Source organism: Notothenia rossii (assembly GCF_949606895.1).
Source record: "Notothenia rossii genome assembly, chromosome: 11".
Taxonomy (NCBI): Eukaryota; Metazoa; Chordata; class Actinopteri; order Perciformes; family Nototheniidae; genus Notothenia; species Notothenia rossii.
This window is the reverse complement of record NC_136910.1, coordinates 40,237,781-40,259,954: the sequence shown is the minus strand read 5'-3', so window position 1 is coordinate 40,259,954 and position 22,174 is coordinate 40,237,781. Positions and strand designations below refer to the sequence as shown.

General features: G+C 38.7%; 2 protein-coding genes and 1 long non-coding RNA gene across 4 annotated transcripts; 1 reads left to right on the top strand and 2 right to left on the bottom strand.

Moving 5' to 3' along the window:
* Positions 1-1,525: 1,525 nt before the first annotated feature.
* On the bottom strand, positions 1,526-4,662 carry LOC307025819. Its single transcript, XR_013804286.1, has 3 exons — positions 4,545-4,662; positions 3,301-3,423; positions 1,526-1,892 (listed from the first exon to the last, which is right to left on the bottom strand). It is a non-coding gene; the product is annotated as an uncharacterized lncRNA (long non-coding RNA).
* Positions 4,663-6,396: 1,734 nt separating this feature from the next.
* On the top strand, positions 6,397-11,301 carry ankrd34ba (ankyrin repeat domain 34Ba). 2 transcript variants are annotated; one of them, XM_079660698.1, is made up of 2 exons: positions 6,397-6,499; positions 8,870-11,301. In XM_079660698.1, the coding sequence occupies exon 2, from the start codon at positions 8,919-8,921 to the stop codon at positions 10,524-10,526; it is 1,608 nt and encodes a 535-aa protein (XP_079516824.1). In that variant the 5' UTR covers positions 6,397-6,499; positions 8,870-8,918; the 3' UTR covers positions 10,527-11,301. The 2 variants fall into 2 exon arrangements, with proteins under 2 accessions (XP_079516824.1, XP_079516823.1); XM_079660697.1 differs by lacking the exon at positions 6,397-6,499 and adding an exon at positions 8,454-8,621.
* A 123-nt stretch (positions 11,302-11,424) lies between these two features.
* On the bottom strand, positions 11,425-21,454 carry oclna (occludin a). Its single transcript, XM_079660704.1, has 9 exons — positions 21,381-21,454; positions 20,583-20,664; positions 19,273-19,945; positions 18,687-18,854; positions 14,987-15,117; positions 13,496-13,678; positions 12,841-13,012; positions 12,234-12,275; positions 11,425-12,080 (listed from the first exon to the last, which is right to left on the bottom strand). The coding sequence occupies exons 2-9, from the start codon at positions 20,633-20,635 to the stop codon at positions 11,982-11,984; spliced, it is 1,521 nt and encodes a 506-aa protein (XP_079516830.1). The 5' UTR covers positions 20,636-20,664; positions 21,381-21,454; the 3' UTR covers positions 11,425-11,981.
* Positions 21,455-22,174: the final 720 nt, after the last annotated feature.

Genomic DNA, 22,174 nt, shown 5'->3' with positions numbered 1-22,174 from the left:
ATCAAAAGACACAATGTCACGCACAGACGATGCCAGTCTAATCTGTTAGGCAGCTTAGTATCAGTTTACTGTGATGAAGTCTAACCCGACTCCACGCTGACCTGCTTACAGTGCTGGGATGTAACTGAGTACATTTACTCGAGTACTGCACTCAGGTTCAAATTGGTGTCAACGCCACTTCATACTTTACTGCGTCTGGAAGCTTTAGGCACGTTACAGATTCAGATTTTTGAACACAAAACATAGATGTTGTGTTTCTCTGCAGGAGAAACTACAAATGTTATATGAGTATGGCTTATAGAATGTAAAGCTTTACTGCTTTTCCTAAAAGAGATCTAAATGAATATTCCATAATCTTTAGGTCTGCACTACAAACGTTAAGAAATTGTAAATATTTTTTTATTTTTTTACAATGTTAACTGACATTAAATGAAATAGTAAAATCAGCCCCATTAACCACGAACAACAGTAAAATGCAGCAACAAAATTATGCTAAATTAAGTCAAACATTTTAGCAGGGGCTTTGATGATAGCACTAAAATATTATATATCATAGAATAAAAGTCAAAGGGGACATTTAGTTCTGCATTGAGTACTCTGAATATGCTCACAATATGTATCATTTTCACTGAAGGAATTTTAACAGAGACTTTTCAGTATCCTGATACTTAACCAAAGTAAAGGGTCAGAATATTTCCTCCACAACTGCAGACCACAACTTTCATTTCATAGAGAGAACATATCACAGAGTATATCTTTCAACAGATCCCACCCACACCAGCAGTGCTGACGGAGGGTAATGAAACCCACGTTGCTGCAGAGCTGCTCCCAGCTGCTAAAACAGGAAGCAGTAAGCAACTGCACACCAACTCCTGTAACCCCAACCCCCCCCCCCCCCCCATCCCCAAACTCTTCTGCTCTGATGCAAATAAAGCATGCTGTAGGAAAGTAATGGAGAAACAACAACATATTAATAATACATTTTAAATATTAAGCACAAAAAACTGTTTAAAAGAGCTTTAAAAGTTAAACCAGGATTGAAACAATAAGGACAAATGAGGCAAAATGTTGAATATAAAAAGGCAAAGAATGAGACATAACATAAATAATGAATTAAAATAACACAGATAAGATATTTCGATTTTGAATAAGAACAGGGCTGAAAGTTATAATTATGTTATTTTTTGTATAATCTGGATATGATCTTTTGATGATTAAATTATAAAGAAATGTTTTTACAAAATCACTGAAAATAGTGAAAAATGGCCATCATTTTTTAATTGCTGAAACTAACTTTATCAACCAGCTTCATATATCCTCAAAAATATGTATTTTATTTATATAATAACAGAAAAGATAATAAACAGCAAAATTACTTAAAGCTTAAACCCCAGGATATATTGAATTTTCAGTAAATAAAAAAATTATAAAATAATTTTAGAATATTTGTAATTTAATCTAAAATGCTAATTAAAATGTTTTGATTTGAGGATAAATGATTAAATAATGTATTTTTCCAGCACTCAATCAAATAATGTCTTAGATTGTTCATTTTTTCTAGTAAAACAAAAATATTTAAATGTGGATGTATCAATCAAGGGTTTATAGGTAAACAGGCACCTATAAAGTCTTTGTGAGTAAACACATTAACCACTGAGGTAGATTAACCTCATCCTGTCGCGTCTTATCAGATCCAAAGCTTTACAGACAGACATCCAGCGTCCACAGGCAAACATTGGGAATGCTGACAAATGAAAAAGTCTCATTGCAGCTTTATATCATGAGCGGAGCCGCAGGGAGATAGAAACAATTCCCCGAGGTTAAAGGAGAGGGCAAGGACATGTTGCTTCACTGCTGCACCAGACCGATGCTCAGTTTACACTCATTTCAGCCTGAAGGGGAGACAGTTCAACAAATCAAATCAAGTTTTATTTATAGAGCACATTTAAAAACGATTTTTGGTCGAGCCTAAGTGCTGTACATGTATTAAAAGCACACTACAATAACATGAGAAAGAAAAGACAAGAATTTGCAACAGAAAACCAAGTGTGAAGAAGCACTCAGATCTTTCACTTCAGCAAGTTCAGACCCCTCCAAGGGTCCCCAAATTAATCTGAGGACTTTTGAGATTATTCATGGGAAAGGAAATAAGAAGAAACTAAGTTTGCATAAACACATTGGTATTAATTAATTCAAAACGGTGATAATGAAACGTCCAAACTATTAATTGGAAATGTTATATTTTGATTTTAAATCTTAATTTGAAAAGTAACTCCAGTTATCAGAAATATATAAAAGTAAGGAGTTTAATATTTCCCTCCCTAGTTAAAACTGCAAATATATACTATGTGCACATTTAAATATGAAATATTTGTTATGTGCCAGTCCAATAAATACACTACGTAAAATAATATGAACAGGTTGATGATCAGAAAAATAACTCACAAAAGATTTTGTGGGAAACGTGTTTGCAAACCGTGTCATAGCCTGAAGGAAACAATGCTGATAAGAAACGCGATACTAAAGCAAAACAGTAAAGTTATATAAAGAAACCAAAACAACCCGCTGAAAGATGATAAAGAGGCTTTTAAGAGCTGAGGGGAACTGCAAATTCTGCATATTTTCAATGTGAGCGACACTTTTACCATAAACAATTGTTATTTCGATCATTGATTATATATTTAAAATCAATTGGTCAAGCTTTCAAGTAAAATAAGTGTTTAAGTCAAGTCATTTGCAAAGCCACAAAGTCCTTATTAGAATTTTAAATCTATTCTTACAGTGTAACAAGATAACAATCTGATGGAGTGATGACATGAACAGTTTTTTTTTTATCGTGAGTGATAAGTCACACTGGGTGGTCTCGGGTATAGGGACATAAGGGGCTTTAATAACAGCACTCTCATCTGTAGATATAGCCAGCAAAGGATTATGGGGGATTACTATCACTGTGTGTCTGCCACTATGACCGCTGCACATAAATCACCAAACATTACTGATCAGGATCTGCATTGTTTCTGTTGCACAACGTGGATCAGCTGATCTATTTACAAGCTGCTGCTGCATTTCTTCTGTTTATGCCTTGAAACACTTTAAATTCAAAGAGGCTCTTACACAACACTGCAGTCCTTTGGTCGAACTATATGCATGCTGTGTAATATATCTGTGCTTTGAACTACAAAACATAACAGAAATATACTTTGAACAAAGCTCCCTTTGTCTCTGTGGTTAGCTTTTTTCACCAAAATGAAACCTGTTTGTCGGTCAAAGCAGCAGATTTAGGGAGAGAAAAGCTCCCACCTTGAGATGTATTCAGGTGAGTGTAGATACTGACAGTTCAGGTCTATTATTCTCCAGGCATGTCTGATGACGTTGACAAGATGGCAGTGGGCTGAGGTTCATCTTAACATACGGGATCATCGCCTATGGGAGACACATCTCCAGATAAATGATTGTGGAGCTGAGTCAGACGTGGATAGATCAGTGATTTAAGTGGAGGTACATACTGTATATTCCTACTATAGGCAGGCAGGTAGGCAGAGAATCACAAGTCAGGTAGTCCAAACGTATCCAAAGGAGTTGTGAAAAAAAGCATTAGTCTGTGGGTCTGACCGGTAAAGGGCTTTATGTGTCAGAGTATTGAAAGCCAAAGACAGAAAGGAATAAGAAACATTGCAACTATGATAAACTGTCCAGGAGTCAGTGGCAATATAGACTTATTCAATGTCTAGAGGACTAATGAGGAAAGTGAAAGGTGGGCCTGGAAAATCCAGAGATGAGGAAAAACAAGAAGTGCAAGGGAATATGGTTGATGGAGAGAAAATGACAATGCAAAGCCATAAAGGGAACGGAGTGTGGTTGTAAAAGATACAGAAATAAGATTAAACTGAAAAAAATATTTAGTATTCAATGTCACTTCATGTGACATGTTCCAAACACATGCTACTCATCTCAATGTGATATCATGAGAATGTTCACGTTTAAATGCACTGTCTGTCTGCATGAATATTTAAATGAATAACGTAAAAATTACTACAATACAATACTTTAGAAAGATTATTTGTAAACGGATAAAACTATACTGAAGGTACCAAAACTACAATTCCTCATCATGATGAATAGTTCATTTCAGAATATAATATATTATACGATTTGATTTGAATAAGTGATCCATGTATGTGTACATTACAGCATGATGTATTCCTGCATACTATTTTGTATTAATAATCTAAATCTGAATTTGTTAGTAGAAATTAAAACTTTAAAATAAATGTAGTGTTTAAAGAGTGGTACTTTTACAATGTAAGTGTGAAGTTGCAGAAAATGGAAATACTCAAGTAAAAGTACAAGTACCTAAAAATTCGCCACTGGTTAAAAGACACTTTGGTTTAAGGTTTGTCAGCTGTTTTAAGGAACACTGTAGGTATCACAAACTTAGAGATTGTGCAGGATCACTGACAGGCATGGTGGATGTGTATGAAACAAATCTCCCTAAGAGGACCATCAAGCAGGTGCCTCTGGTTAGTCATGGCGGCTAAACATACCGTCCCGTGGGTGTCTCTGTTCCTGGCTGAGGGTATTTGTTCACCGCGCTGATTTCCATCAGGGCAGAGGGGGAGCAGGACGCCTGTGTCCCTGAGCAAGACTCCCAGAGAGGATCCTCCCCTGGAACAAACACCAGACATTCACATCATTAACAGAAGTTATTCTACAATGTTGCAAAGAAAAGCCAACAAGCTTCGCAATGTCAAGCTATCTGTTCTTTATTTGAGGATTTACTTTTTCTGCTACTGTAAATTTGTACTGCATTAAAGACACAATTGTCCTACTTTTGACATTGCAGATTAATATACGTACATAAATATGCCTCAGGTTTGAGCTCTGCAAATGGATAACAGCATGAAAACAACAAACACTAAACTTATCTGAAAGCTTACGTCCTCCTTGAAATACAAATTAAGAGTTATTCAGATGTTGTTGTTTTTTTTAGAAAAGCAATTGTAAACAGCAACTGACACTTTAAATGTTGTGCAAACTGTCCATTTAGCTCTTTTGAAAAAATGTCTCAATGGGTTTAATAATTATTTTCAAGTGTTTTGTCCAACTTGCTCCTGCTTGTTTTTTTCTCCAACACAATGATAAAAATAACATATATTAAGAGTGATTTTTTATTATGCCCTTAAAAGTATTTTCTTTTACAAAAATAACTTGCTTCCCCATTTTTCGGCTAAAACATTACACTATTCGTAAATCAAACATGCAATCTCTTTTATCTAAATTTGTTTTTGTTCCTATCTTTAGTTTGAACTGTTTCTTGTTGTTTTGAAGTAATCTGCAACATTTGTACTTCCTTAGGTCTTGTTATTGTGTTCCTATGCATGGAGATTCAAACCAATGCAGTCTGAAAGTAAAGGTTAGTCCACGAATGTGATAAATCTTGTGGGATGCTGACATCTTGTGTAGGGTTAACAAACTGCACCGTGAAGTCACAGTGTTTCTATGGCTACGGGTCTGCACAATTAACAGCTGGCTTAGTAATAGTCTGCAAAGGATACAAAGAACAGTGTTGTTTCATTTTTTTTTTTAAATCATGCAGCAGAGAATTTGGTTTATCACAATGCCAATAGTGGTTTCACTCACTCCTGCAGTCTCTCCAGGACTCTACACAATTATCTTCCAGATTCAATGCATACATGATATAATGTTAATGCAATAACAAAGTGCAAACAGTGTGTCCTGTCATTGTACTGATCCTGTCTTATGTTTCAATATGTTACAATTCAAATCAAGTACTCAATTAAAGAGTCTCTCAAATGATCACACAATAATGAAATCATGTTCATGCAAAGTATGCAGAAGATCTTATCCACACACAGGTGCATGCACACTCCCACACAGACACAAAGAAACAGTTCCTCTAGCACAATCACAGCATGTGCCGTCATTCGGCCTCCTTGATGGTTGTCATGGAGATGTCATTGATAAGGTGGACAAAACAATTTCTCTTTTCTGCGTGCAACTAAAGAAATAAAAAAGTCCGGTGAGGCAGATTCAAATCTAACAGGCCTGTGGTGAATCAGAGCGTCCTGTAAGGAAAAGACAGATCAGACATGGTGTGGCGGTGCTGGGCCGGTTGCTATAGTGCTTCACCTTCAACGCGTTCATTTTTGTCAACCTCTCCTGTTTGCCTCTGTTAACTCTGCAGAGCTGCTGCTGCTGCTGCTGCGGGGATGGATTAACCGTTTCTTAGACCTGCCTGACGACAAGCCTGTAACACTCTACTTTGTCTGAGGAGCAAACACAAGCTGGAAAACCTTGACTGCTGCAACTCCCGTCTTCTCTGACTTACTGTCTCTCTCTCACTCTTTCACACACGCACGCACGCACGCACACACACACACACACACACACGCCTCAGCACTGCCTGGGCACAGTCAGTAGCAGCTCTGCAACAGGAGAGTAAATGTCTGCCAGAGAAGACCAACCCTACTGAAGATTGGTAAGTAGTTCACACACACTACAGGACATTTAGTATTTATTGCTGTCTTCTTGTGACCTTTTGACATGATGTGGTAGGGAACTCAGAAGGAATCTGAATGTATGGATGATTTTACGTTTTGTGGTATTTAACAAGATGCTTTATATATTTATTTTGTCAATTTGAAAGCGCGTTCGGACATGTGTACAAGTAACAAACACCAGCAATTAGCATATGTGCGCTCACACACACACACACGGACACACACAGTGATGTGAGTGGGCTCTTATGGAAGATGAGTGTTGAGCGAGGCTTGTTCAGGTGAAGTGGAGTTTTCTATTCTCAATCTAAAGGCAGGGTGGAAACAAACCACTGCAACATACTGTAAAATATTTGCATATAGTGGACAGTGCTACTGTGAGTATTAAGACATGAACATATAAAAGAGACTTTCAGCCTCAATTTCAAGGTGTTTACCATATCCATATCAGGTCAACATTGGGGGAAATGTAACCCACACACTGTACTGTCATTTTAGGAGAACCACCTGTAATAAATCTGATTCTAGGTCTAGGTGGGACATTTGTCTGTTGTTTCTTCACATCTAAAGAAATGTGAAAACCAGTGTCTTAAAATGAAGGGTGGAAATGTGTTGTTGTGCTTCACTTAAGTATTTACATTGTATGCAAACTATTTAATATAATTGAAAAATATTATACTTTGTACTGCTCTGTTTTTCTAAGAGTTATATTTAAAATCTATACAAGCATATTAAACATGATGCAGTGTTTTTCTCTAAATGAAACCAACCAACATAAAATAACTCAGGGTAAAGGGTATGTAAGGGTAAAAGAAGAGGATGACATTTTGTGTAAAGTAAAGGGTCACAGAAATATAAGAATGAAGAAATACAATCTCTCTATAGATGAAGTGAAATATAGTTATGTGCAGTAGGAGGCCAGGGCACATTAAAAACTGCAGAGTTCTGTTAAAGGGTTGACTCAATGATTGATATTTTGAACAGTAATTAGGCGAAAGTACCAACCAAAAAAGAAAGAGCATGATTATATGCGCACCACCTCCATCTCATCTGTCAGGCATGCAGGTGGTGTTTGTGTTGGATGTGTGGCTGCCAGCGGAAAGAGCTCAGTTGTTTTCAGTGATGATGTAATTGCTGACGGCAGCAACAGGATAAGGGAGAAAAAGACGATGACAGAAAACATGACGTATAGGCTTTTATCAGTGTGCTTTTATAAGGTGACTAGCAGTGGAACTCATTGTACTGTCCAATTACAGTGTAAAAAAAAGTGTATATTAGATGGGAAAGTCCAGCATTCAAACTCTTGAGCAAAATTACAAAAGTGTTAGCATCAGAATTTACCTAAAGCGTTTAAAGTTAAGGGAGTCATTTTGTAGGTTGGTCCTTTTCCCAATACTATTATAAAACTGGATTATAGTTATTGATTCATTATTGTGAATATCACTTGCATTTTGAAGAAGCTAAAGGTGGAGCTAATTCAAATTACTTTTATATGTGCTGGTTAGCAATGCTACCTCATTTATTAGTTGAATTATATTTTTGTTTTATTATTTTGACTCTACATAGTGCCTCATTTTGTCAAATTAATGTAGTAAAAAGTACATTATTTGCCCTTAAAAATAGTTTTCCACACACAATACTTGTTAGTATACATAGTTGGTTTTGGGCCTCATTCAATTTACTATGAAAAAGGAAAATATATTGTTACAGATTTGTAAATCATTCCCTTTACTTGGAGGTTAAACAAATAGCAGTGTATTGGTTTATTAATATATGACATTTCGGGAAATGCTAATAGCAACACATGCTAATCATCATTCTGGATCGTGAAGGTCAGCTTGTAGGCCTATTCTCCTACACAGGGCAGAACGTACTAACATATGGAGACACAGTATGAGGCAGAAGTGCAACATTATGCGGACATTGATATTCTCCTGTCTGAGACATTGTAACTGCCATCTTATTTGGTCTAATGGAGAGAAGCAAGGACAAACAGCACAAAGGCTGATAGAAAGTGTCTGCCTCTGCTGGTGCTGTGGAGGAGGAGCGCATGAAAAGGAGCTGTTGAATGGATCCTATATGCAAGAAGAAAAGACAAAAACTGTAAATGTTCAGCTTTTCCAAAGCCTTTCACATGCAAGTAAAGAGGATCAAAGATGAGAACCGGCAGAAAACACTGAATGATAAACAAACTAAATAAAAGAGGGATTTTGCCGTTGTGTAATGTGTGAGACCTGAATGCATGATCCCAAAGTCACAACTTGGGAATTAAAAGTTTATCCGTGGCTTGTGAAAGAAAATAGCTTTACATTTTAGCATAATTTCCTAAAAGTAGTTTTTGTTTTCCACAGAAACCCATCCTACTACATCTCTGAAAGCCAGCAGCTTGGACCCAGAGGGATGGAGGCAGAAGGCAGTAATCCTGCGGTGACGCTGGATTCAGGAAACCCCTTGTTAAGAGCGGTGTTCCTCCGTCGCCTGCGTCTCACCCGGCTGCTCCTGGAGGGGGGGGCTTACATCAACGAGAGCGACAGCCAGGGCCAGACCCCCCTTATGGTGGCCTGCAGGACCCAGCATACTGACGCCCAGAGCGCCAGCCGGGTCAAGCTGCTCCAGTTCCTCCTGGAGAAAGGAGCGGACCCCAACATCCAGGACAAGGAGGGTCGCTCTGCGCTCATGCACGCCTGCCGGGAGCAGGCCGGCCCCGAGGTGGTGTCTCTGCTGCTGGCTAGTGGAGCGGACATCAGCCTGGAGGACCAGTCCGGGACGTCAGCGCTGGTGTACACAGTCATGGCTGGAGACTTAAAGGTTTTGAAGGTACTGCTGGACACATGCAAAGCCAAGGGGAAGGAGGTGATCATCATAACCACTGATCATTTCCCATGTGGGAACTCACAAGCCAAACAGTACCTCAGCACGCCTTCTGTTGGTCCTCTTGATCAGATGGACAAAACGGCATCAGCAGCTCCTGCTTCTCCGTCTGAAATCCAGCTTATCACCTCACCCCAATGTCATTCCTCCTCTTCCTTATGTCCCCCTAAGAATGTCTTCTCGTTTAAAGAAGGCGTAAGCTCCCATCCTGGTTCCCCTTCTCGGTTCCAAAGGCTGGGCCACGTGGCGGGCTACGGCCTGCAGCAGCCCCTCATGAGGTTGAACTCTGAGCCCTGGCTAAAGATCCCAACGTCTCTGCTCCACCAGCATCATCATCCCGCCTCTTCTACAGAAAACAGCAAAGACCTCAACCAAACGGAGGACTTGCCTTTCAGAATACACAAGCTGGACAGCATAAATTCATCAGCAGAGACCTTCAGATGGTATGAAGAACGATTGGCAAGGGACAAAGGAGTAGAAGGAAAGAATGAATGTGACAAACATGTGGGACTAAATATATCCGTACCAGGTCTCCAGTCCTCCCACTCTGCCTCCCACCCTAACCTCCACTCTGTAAACCTTGGAACAGATTCCCTCGCCTCCTCTTCCTCCTTCTCTGGTGGCAAAAACCTCAGCACTCCACTTCACAGCATGGCCTCCTCAAGCCTTCAAAGCATTATCCAAAGGCGCAAGCTTGGGGAGGACATCTACAGCTCCGACCCGCAGCTAGCTAGAGACATCCACTGTCTGCCGGAGGAGTCCCAGCAGAGAACAAGAGACCTTTTAGATGGCAAGAAGCTGGCTCCCTTACACTGCTCCGGCACAATGGGCTCCAGGGAGTCACTATCGAGTTTGGGCCCAAACAGGAGGGTGTTGTCTGGGTACGAGCGCAGAGGATCTGGGGCCTTCTTGTTGGACCACACCTCCCAAGCCAGGCCTAGATCTCTGCCCCCTCTGGCTCCCATCCTTAATGTGTATAACCTCGGCTCCAGCGCTGGGGGTGCAATCTGTGAGAAAGAGTCTGGCCTAAAGAGTTTCCTTCCCTCAGCGCCACCGGGCCATCCCAAGGAGATGACCAGGAGGATGCTGCTGAGGAGACACTCGATGCAGACCGAACAGTTCAAAACCACTGCCTGAAATTCAGCCAGGAGGGAAGAGCAGTTTGTGTCTTAATGTGAAATATGGTGTCATGTGAATAAGTGTCTCTGTGGTGTAATTCAATGAGGAAACCAAAGAAGATATATGAGAAAACAAAGCATCCTTATCGAGTAAAGCCACAAACTTAAGGTACTTTCCTCTGCTTTAGCGTGCCGTCACTGTGTATATGGCGTCAGTGTTTGTAACACTTCCATAAAGCCGTGTTAAGAGTTGCTTGCCTTCGGTGGCAGCAGAGCGAGCTAAAAACATAGGATCTGATATATTGCCACCTTATGAAGCTGTTAAAGCTAGCATGTTAGCAAGAAGTTAAGACATCCATCAGACTTTGCTAAACACATGAGCTTTAATCTGAAGTTGTGTTTTTCGACACTAGAGAGATCAATTCAATATGTACACACCTTTCAGCTGACCTGGCTTTGGTCTCCACCAGCTCCATAGGGAAATATGTGTCTCTTTAGTTGATAAATGTTCCACTATGTTCACCAGCTAATTAATAACAGTGTCTGTCTTCTGTTTGTGCTGGACAGGTTGTGTATAATATGTTTATCACAACTTTCTTTGCCCGGAAAACAGGGTTGCTGAGCAGAATATGCAGGTTCAAAATCAAAACAATGCTAAAAGAAGCTTAAAAAGATGCAAAGGGCTGAAGGGAACTTCATAGTCAGGTGGTAATTCTCTGTGGTTTTGTCCCTACAAGCTATACTTTTAACATTAGGGTAAGGGTTGATGGGAGCATTATTTATTTATTTAACCCAAACTCAAGTTGAGATTGGTTCTTAACACGTTTCCCATAAATCCTTAGCATGTTCTTCGAAAATAGCTTGTAGTCTTAAAAATGTCTGAGAAGCCATTGTGTAAAAATACAGCATAAGAAAAGTTCAATAAAATGTATTTATTATAATAAAAAAAGAGTCATCGAATCATTTAAAAAGTACATCAATATGCATTAAACATGCATTTAAAAGTGTCTGTTTTTTCTACCATAACTCACCGTAACACACATTGCTAAAATCATTACAAATCTCAGCGTTTCCCACATATTTACATCGATATCGCAAGAAATGAGAATAAAAAGGCTCTTGAAAAGGAATCTCATAATAAATCAACATAAAAAGAGCAATTTAAAAACAAACCGATTTGTTTTGTGTTCCCTCCACTATGTAGTAGCTTAACCTCCTCTTATAGATGATTTCACATAACATGAGGCAAAATAAATACATATAACAGTATCTATAGCAGGTGATACTCGTAATACAAACAGTATCATAACACAACAGGGAATCTTCGTTTTCTGTGTCTCAAAAGTAGAAAACAACCTTTGCAATGTTTCACCAGCTAACAGCTCAGACACTGTTGTGTTCGACATCAGTGTAGCTCCTCCTCTGTTGTCTGAAATCCTCAAACATTTCACCCGTAAGATCCTCAAGTAGTTGTTCAGGCTCTGCGGTCAAAATCACTGACCATCTTCTTGATGTGGCTCAGTTTGGACTTCAGATATTTACACCTGCGCTTCTTCACCAGGTAGTCTGGAGACTGCAGATATGATTGGAGAAAGAAGACGAGACATAATGAGTACGAGTTTTATATAAAAGCTTCATCAATTGTAAAAAGCAGAAGCTATTATGACCATGATAAATCTGTATTCTGGTTCTGTTTGTACTGTAAATCAACAACAATAACACATACCTTCTTAGTGTTCTTTATCCTGTTGTACTCATCCAAAGCATCCTGTTAAAGAGTGAATCAACAATGTATCACATTTCAAAATGTCACGATTTCTCTAACACAGTCTTTCTTTATCTTCATTACTTTATCCGTCTTAAACTAAAAGCCACTTGTCGGTTGAAAGTAAACACGCAACTGAAATATTGTAACCGTATAAATTACAAGGTTGAACTTGTTAGCTAACAGTATCTTCTTAACATTAGCCTTTATAACTCCAATAATTCATATCTGTTAGCTCTGTTTTTGGTCTTCTCCAAAGGGAAATCACAAAATCACAATGAGGTGTTAAAAGACACTGAAACGGCATCGTTGGTGCACATTTTCTGTAAAAGCTTCCTTTAATGGCACACACATTTTTGACTACGCAGCTTCACTGCTATGAATTTTAAAGCAAACTACATTTCTGAGCTCATGCTGTCAGTTACTGCTGGGTCTTTGCACAGATACATCTCGTTTTCAAATTGGGAATATCCTTCAACATAATTGAAATGAAAACAGAAATATTGGTTATATTCAATAAGGCAGTCAATAAATCAATATTAAACTGTTAATTTAAACTAAGTCTCACCAGGAACTGTGGGCTGCCCTCCTGCAGGTCGTCCAGCTCTCTGTCGAGGTCTGACAGACCCTTATTGAGGGCGTCCAGCTCCGCCTGCAGGTCTTTGTACTCCTGGTGTTCGCGATCAAAATCACGTTTATAGTCATTGCGCTCCACCTCGTTTCTTATGGGAGGGTATTCACTAAAGCAGAAAATAAGAGAGGGAACACTTCAGTTAGAGAAGAACAACAAAACAAGTCAACAAAAACAAAAAGGAAACTTAGCTGACTACAGTATCAGTTGGAAAAGGTAGGTGAAAATACTGCGAGGACGATGTTGCTATACTCCCACTTGTTATTCAACATATTATTTTCCGTCAGAAAACCACTAATCTTGATTTTATTTTATTTGGTGAAAAAAGACTTGCAATAACTAATTCCTATTTTTTGGAGTGCAAACACAATCATCATTTCACATAGTTTATTTATGTGGAGCTGAATTTAACTGACATTAAAATGCTGCCAAACTGTGTTAATGCACATGAATGGTATTAAATAATATGTTACATGTTTAAAAGACATTCTGCATATTTTTGTAATTCAATTAGACATTGTCAATTACACTTCCTTTACTTAAGACTTTAAACTTTAGAGGGGAGAGAGGTGGGTCTTTAGTTTCTTCCTACCTGTCGAAGTCGTTGTCGTCCAGCTCGTCTCCGGAAGAGTTGTAGTCCGTTTCGTACTCCTGTCCGTCGGCCCGGCGCGGCCGCCCTGCTCGTCTCTTTTTGGGCTTTCCACGAGAGCTGGCCACCTCTGAGACACTGCTGTAGGGAGCTCCATTTTGCAGAGGCATGTTCTCTTCTGCAGGCCTGTGGAACAAGGAAGAGTATTCATATTGTTAGAGTAAGTATACAGAATTGTATATATAAAAATGACAGAGCATATGCTTTTCACCTTACACCTGTGTAATAATGTGTAACGTTGCTGCCTTCTTGGCCAGGTCAACATTGTAAATGCTTTCATCTGGTTAAATACAAAAAAACCTGCAATTCACGTTAAAGGTGGAGATGGTTTACCCGGCAAAATAACATCTGTAATCCAATAAACTGCTCTAAGTATGATCATTAGTTCAAATGTTTTAATCTTTCTACTGTTTAGTCACCTTTCAATGCTGCAGGAGGAAGTACAACATAGCATAATGATCTATCAGTTCATCTTGAATGAGTAAATATGTCAACAATGACTTCCTGTTTCTCTTATTCATACTTCACGTTCCCTGATCAGCACAAAAGTATTTGACGTAGTTTCAGTGTGATGTAATTCATGCCGAAACTGGCAATGTTTTTATTTAATTAAAAAAAGCTCATATTGGGAGACACTGACATCTGTGTTGTATGTCCTGACTTTCCTTAAAGTATTTTTGCGGAATAACAAGTTCCAGCAAGTTTTTTATGACAGCAGACACCTGAAAACTGTTCTAAAAGCTGTGCCCAATCTCATGTCCTATATACTGATAATATTAAAATACTATATGTTTATACTTGATGACATACAGTATTAACAGAAAAGAATAAAAGATAGAGCAAATTATTTCAATTTTTGGTTATTATTAGAATCTCAGTGACTACAATCTATTTTCTTATTGTAACAATGATCCAAAAGCAATGATAAAGTTGATGAACATGTTGATAAAATGTAAAATACACAAGTTCAACATAAAAGCTGAAAAAGAAAATGCGGCTCTAATATGAATAACAAGGATACAATTAAATGTTCATCAAGATGCTAATAATATTACACGGCTTTATCACTTTAGTGGTCTTGTTTCAGTCCAATTTAGGTTAAAATTTCATCCAGCTCCGAGCAACTTTTCTGTGTTGCATTCAAGGACAAAGTTGAACTTTTAACACATTGTTGAGGATTCAGGATATTCAAAGGATATTCAAAGGATATTCAAAGTTTGCAGCATGAGTGCTCAAACGCTGTGGTTTTTTGGTGAAAACTCACACTGTGTAACTGCAACATCCACGATTTTGGTTACACCTGGGTAACTTGCTTTCTCCACCTACAATTAATCTCACTCTACCAGTTACTTTTTAAACCATTTAAAATGTCATTAGGGCACAGAGTGTTTTTACGTGCAACATCACACACGTCCTCCTCCTTATCATACTCACTGAGGGGTGTAGATGTAGGGGGGTTTGTCATAGTTGGTGCTCTCGTCATCCAGGTGACTCCTGGAGCCTCTCAGCTTCTCGGGGTAGTCTGACATTGGGAGCACTCCTGGGCTTCCAGACACATTGTTCACCTAGGTGAGGAAAAAAACATATTAGCAAAATAATATTTAAAAAAAAGATGTCTAAATGCCTATTTTGACAAATCCAATAATCGTTTAAATGATCTTTTAAGCATAAATGTTGTGCTACACAAACGGGACAGCTTGATGCTTCCTTAATATACTGTATGATATCAAACTGACTATTTGGGGGTTTTGGTCGGACAAAAGAAGACATTAGACTTGAGCTTGGACTAAGAAAATCATCACAAAAAGGCGTGTTTTTGCAAGATTTGTTGTTAAAAATATAGCTTTACCCAAATGATCTACACTACAGTGTGCAGTAAACAGTGCTTTCAACCATGATACAATTACGGGCGGTTTCCTTGAACAGAAAGACTGGATCTCTGCCAACTCTGGTATGATCCACCTGCATGGACTTGTCCTCTGAAAATGTGAGACATGGGAGCTTCACCCTGCTGCACACCTCCAAAACAACACCTGCATGTTCTGCAGGTCGCCTCAGCACTTTTCACATGAGTTTCCACTAAGTACACTAAAGGTAAATACCTCTAGCTCCCAGTATCATGTTACCGGTGTTATGTCTCTGCAAACTGGTGGGATTTGAGGTTTAAGAGGACCAGTCCGACCTGTTCTTCCTCTTCATTGCTCTGCAGTGAGCTCAGGACTTCACTGCACTGAATGTCATCATTACAAAAATGACTCACCTACTCATTGGTACACTGGAGTAGTTCAGATGTGACAGCTGTTGCCAAACACTTCTAAAATAACTTCAGAAAGAATGATTCACCGTGAAATGTAAATAATATTTGAAGAAATAGGCAATAAAAAGTCCAGGTTTTTATTGCTGCGAGTTCTTCCTACCATAGGGACATGCCTGTGTAACATTGAAACACTCATCCAGTGTAAACACCACACCTTGAAAACAGGAGCAGTTCCCCTCCCCCGCTGAGCAACAGGTGACTGCCACTAAACTGGTTTTACTGCTTTGGCTGTTACACTCAACTGCTGCTTCATCAGAAAGACAATTTAAAGACAGGCCTAAAAGATCTGCCACGATAGCTTCTTCTGATTTTAACTTCAAACATTTTTAAGAGCTGGTCGAGTCAATCAATTAACAATTAAATGAACTTGTTCTATAATTACTTAACTTTTTAGGCCTGCAGTTTTTGTAATAGTGGATTTATCTTTTTCATTTCTTTGTCTTAAAAAAACAACAACACTGAAAATGGGAATGAGATGGGACTCCTTGTCTTGATTTATCCAAAACACTAAACAGGTTACCGTCATGGGTGATTGAGAATAACATTGAAACATCACAGTTTGATTATTCAATTTAAAAAAAGTGGCCAATTAATTTTCTGTCAAGCAACTAATCAATTAATCGACCAATTGTTTTATCCCTTTACCGTTCATTTAAATAATAAAGCAAAATGCCAAATATTTCATACGTTACACACGTAACGATTTTACAGTTTATTTTATTGGTCGAGAAAACAACTAGAATATTAAATACAATTGAAAAACACTTTTTTTAGTCCTTGAAATTGCCCACATCAGTTTTAAAAAAGGTAATGTCTTCAAATGTTTTGTTTTCATCCAACCAACAATCAAACCCAAAAAACATTCAGCTAAAATAACAAAAAGCATATACAACACTAAAAGCAGCGAATCCTCTTATTGGAGCAACTGGAGGCATAGTATGTTCATCATGTTTTATTACTATTTTTGCTGTAAATACGGCACAAACAATGATTGAAGTTGTTTCCGTTAAATTGTCTATCGACTGTACTGACTTATAGTTTTCAGCTCTTCTGAAGCAATTGGAAACAGGACCAGGGGCCTCATTTATAAAGCGGTATACGCTCAAAAAAAATGGCGTACGGCAGTTTCTACGCAATGTTTGCGATTTATAAGATACTAACTTGACAGGAAAACGTGCGGTCCTCCACGTAAACTCTAACCCATGCGTACGCACAACGGGAGAGACGAGAAACTGCGACACCATTGTCAGAAGGAAAAATGGAGAGAAATATGTGGAAATAATACCATAAATAAAATGTTACCTCTCATTTATCATATATGAAGAATTCATTTTCCAACATTGATTAAAGCCAATCTTAAAATGATTTAACAAACGCCTCTTTGCGACTCCTCAGTGCACACAAAAACATAACTGGGAGAAATAAATAAATACGGATATGTTATTTAAAACCACCTCGAATATGTTGTGTTAATGTTATGAAATGTTTTTTGGTGTTGAGATGCACAAGCTGCAGTGCGCTGCGCACAGCTGATCGACAGCTGGGACACAAACCACCAAATACAAAAACATAATTCAGATCCAGTCGTCATGACTCCACTCCGGAGTGACTCCCCGATCATTTCTTACAGTTTCTCATCAAGGGGGGGGGTCTCCTGTCCCCGGTACAAACACACTGCCTGAGGAAGGCTATGTGTATTTTTTTTGTCATTAACCTTTTTCGGACCACTTATTTATTTATTTTGGTGACGATCCGACCTCCATGCTGCTACTCTGGTTCAAACTGCATCCACCAAACAATATGATTTATCTCGACCTCCCAAAAATAACCAAAATCTGACACGGTGTGAGATTTCTTTTTTAGCTGTTCTGTCGTCATTTCCTGCGATCTTCTCCATGCAGTCAGTCAAAATGAATGAATGAAAGAAAGGGCGTTTCTTTGACTATTTATAGGCAAATATGGGCGTTACGTGAAGCCCGCAAAAGCTGCACCGCATTTCAAGTCGGTTGTGATTTATAAAAAGGGAAACCGACGTAGGAAGTGCCATACGCACTTTCCTCGCAGGTACGCAATGTTTGGTGAATCGGAAAGGGGCTTATTTTTCGGATTTCTACTACGTAAGCAACCTTCCCACGTCAATCCTACGCACGGCGTTATACATGAGGCCCCAGAGCTGGAGCTTTGATGGCAAACACTGACGGTTTATTTGGAGCTTCGGCCGGAGAATTCGCAAGACATGTCATGGGCAGAGATGGATAGAGATGCCAAATCAATTCTGAAGAACTCTTCTGTAGTTTGAGGTTTTAAGTAGTTCGGAGTGTAATAATCAACATTCTTTATCAGCGAGACAAATATGGACCCTAAATCTAACTAGAGCTGTCGTCCATAGAAAATAATGTGCGCCAGGGAACCTACGTCCCAGAAAAGAAGGGCATCTTGATGTCCCTGAACAATAAACTATCTCATGTCAGCTTGTGCTTGGTCATAAGCTGGCAACAACAATGCACCCAGCTGCCCCTCCTTAAGAGAGATATCAGCAATACCCAAGGCCTTAGACTTATGCCATGGGAAAAGAGACAGTGAAAGGGCAAATTATTAACTGTGTCAAAGGCTGAATACCTAAGCAAATTATTCCCCAACAGTCAGGTTGAATAATTAACTCAAAACAAATGGCTTAAACAGCTTGAACACTGTAGGGCTCCCATGCTGTGTGTGCAAGCTATTTATTTGACATCATTGTGTGCTCCCCTTCAGCTCAACACCTGTTTGATTAGGGTTGGATGTGCATGTACACTAGTTTTTGAACAATTAACTCACCCATGCCTCTACATCTTGAGGTGGCTCCATCTCCTCGATAACCTTCACCCTCTTCCATAGGATGTTGTTCTTGCCGTGGTTTTGGATTTTCTTGCGAGTCTTTAGAGCGAAGACGAGCATGATGATGAGAGCGATGGCGACCAGGAAGCCGAACACTACCGCGATGGCCTGAGAGGAGAAAGAAACTGAGTTACAAACACAACAAATAAGGGCTGGACCATACGGATTATATCCAAAGAATCTAAATATTTTTGACCAAATACCTCAAAATCGATATTGTGAAAAATGTTTAGGGTTAATGTTTACCCAAGGAGATGTTTGATAAATAAACAACAGTAATTGGATTATAAGTAGTTATATTTATTTAAGTGGGTAAATAGAATTAATACAAATTTGAAAATGACAACACTTTACTTCGGTGCATCCATTAAAATTGGGAAAACTTACAATTTTACCATATTACGATATCAAAAATCTAAACGAAATCTAGTCTGATATCACCATATCAAATTTAACATTGATACATGGCCACACCCTACAACAAATCCCCCTTTAAAGACTTAAACAAATTCAAGTGTGTGTTCACCTCTTGTGGCTCTACCACGCAGTAGTGGTACAGATACTGATTGACAAACACTCCAGTGGGCTGTGTTTGTTTGTACGGAGCACATAGTGCAGCGATCTGGCTGCCGAAGGACGATCCCGAGGACTGAGAGGCGGGGTTCACTGCCACCAGGTACACTATAGCTGCTATTAGCATTAGCAGTGCTAAGATAGCGCTGATGATCACGACTGCTAGGTAGAACCTCCTGCTTGTTGATAGGGTCTGGTGAGAAATTACGATGATGAAGATGGCCAGGCAGGCGATGAAGGTGATGGCTGCCATGGCGATGATGAACCCTTTGCCCTTGCGGGGGTCATTGTAGTTTCCTCCGAGCCCACCGTAGCCATAGCTGTTTCCAGCTCCATATCCACCGCCTCCAAAGCTGCTATACCCACCGCCACCATACCCACCGCCACCATACCCACCGCCACCATACCCACCAACCCCAGTTCCCCCGTAGGACCCTCCCATGCCACTCATCGCTCCCTGACTGTCCCAGGCCAGCGTGGAGGCAACACAGGCAAATATGGCCACGCACATCACGAGGGAGATGATGGACATGATTTTGAGGACGCCTGGTGGAGATGTCCAGCGGTAGAAATGCTGGAACTCATCGTCTGGGTAGTAGGAATAGGCTGGTTGGGGGGGCACATTACTGAGAAGACAGTAACAAAGAAATCAGCGGAATATGTAGAATTGAAACACCCCTGAAATATTTTTTTGTAAAACCGTAAGGCTGAATTTATGAGGTTTTACATTTGTGACTAAGAATTTGTGTGATTTTTAAAATCTTGATTTCAGAGGTTTTCTTCATGTCAGTTACAGGTTCAAATAGTCAAATTGGTTATTTATACATCTAAAAGTTAAAAACAATCAATTGCTTTAATCCAAAATGTCAAATAGGGAATAGGAATTTTAAATGATTTTTTTCAAACTTAGATGACCGACTGAAAACCCAACACTTATATAGTTGCTTTGAATCTGTGAACCCATAATTAAATAAAAGTGTTTTTCAGAAATAGGAATATTCAAATTGCCACCTAGACACCCCTAGTTTAATTTTCAAAGCAAACATATTTTTTATTCTGCATGAAACATAAAGAATTCAGTAACATTTTCCAACATTTCAACCAAACTCAAATTATTGTGGCCTTTCTTTGCTTCCATAGGGTATCCATAAACAGTCTGTATTAAGCTTTATCTAGGTGAACATTTCAAAGCATTTAAATAAATCTAAAATATTCAACAACCGTAAGGTTTACTGTAGGCTATATTCATTGAAAGAGACTCACTATCCAGTATCTGATTCGTAGGGAGGTGGACTCCCATTCGGCCTCGAGGACATCACTGCTGGATCCGCTGGTTAAAAATAATCTGAAAGAATATTTATGTTGTTAGGCCATCATTTAACAAAACTTATTTAAAATAGAGCTGCAACAATTGATTCCTTTTTTGAATGATCATTAGGCCTGAACATTTTTAAATAAATTATAAAAATGACCCAGAGGTTATTGAAGACCATAACATATCAAGACGAGTCTACTATAAAATAGGGACTACATTCACTAAGAGAAGGCCAAAACAAGGCAGTAATTTCTCACATTAAATAATTTAGGACTGGGGACACCTTTTGCTTGATAAATTCCATAGTAAAAACATATTCTGTCGTTTAACAAACCGATTAGTAATATCAGGGCTGTCTCATGTTATAACATATCTATTTTAAATGGCCATTTTTAATATCAGGTTAGGCGGCGGCTGGAACATCTCTGGCCTTGGATATATTCATGTTAATATAAACTACTGAAGTACCACATTTCTTGTTAAATCCAAAATAAATTGTTAGACAACAAACTCAACCACTTCCCACGGATAAATTCACAGTATTTACGCACTTTTAAGACAATTCAACACATCCATTTGACAACACAGTCGAGGTGCCGCGCTAAGGAGATAAGTGATTTAAAGTATCTAACAACACACCTGTTTTTTGTCGCAACAGGTGTCCAATTATTAAGGATTTAGCAAATAATCACAGATTTAAAGTAGACTCTGATGCTAATCTCACAAACTGAGGTGCACACACTCACCTGTCGTCCTGTCTCTATACTCCACCTGAAATGTTTCAACTGAAACTGACTGCTGTTAAAAACAATGCAGGCCACACCTAGCCGCTGTCGGTCATTTTAGCCCCGCCCGCAACACCGGAAGTCCTCACCTAGTCTTCATAGAAATACCTGTGGAAAATACTATGAAAGGCTTCAGTAAACCTAACAGTGCAAACACAACATTGTAGGCTATTTTTTTGGTTGTTAAAATGCAGCATCAAATAAATTTAACTGGGTAAACAACCAGAGAAATTGACCCAAAAAAAGTAAATATATAGTAGGCCTACCCTACAAATATTTTACACTTATGAAAGTCTTATGATTAAGAAGGGCCTATAATGCATCGTTATTGAACCCTCAGATTATTCTTCATATTTATTATAAAAATAAAGGAGATAAAATAATAATAATAATTGATGTTTACATTTTTAAATAAACGCCATTGAGATATTATTGAATAATTACTGCTACAACAGATAGCCAAATGCCTGCGGTGTAGCTATTTTTTACCCAGGTGCAAGTATACACACACAATTTTTTTATTATTGAAGTATTAAGATGGCAGTTTTCTCAATTAATTCAATATTCAAGTAATGACTCAGTGAATGTCACATTGATTTGATTTTAAAAAATCTAAAACGACTAGAACAAAACTAATTGACCTATTTCATCTCTGTAGTTTCATAACTTCATTCAGCTTATTCTAATTGGGCACTGTTTTTTATTTGTTCCTTTTTACAATAAAAAATGAACTGTAGCTGCCAGCTGATCAAACA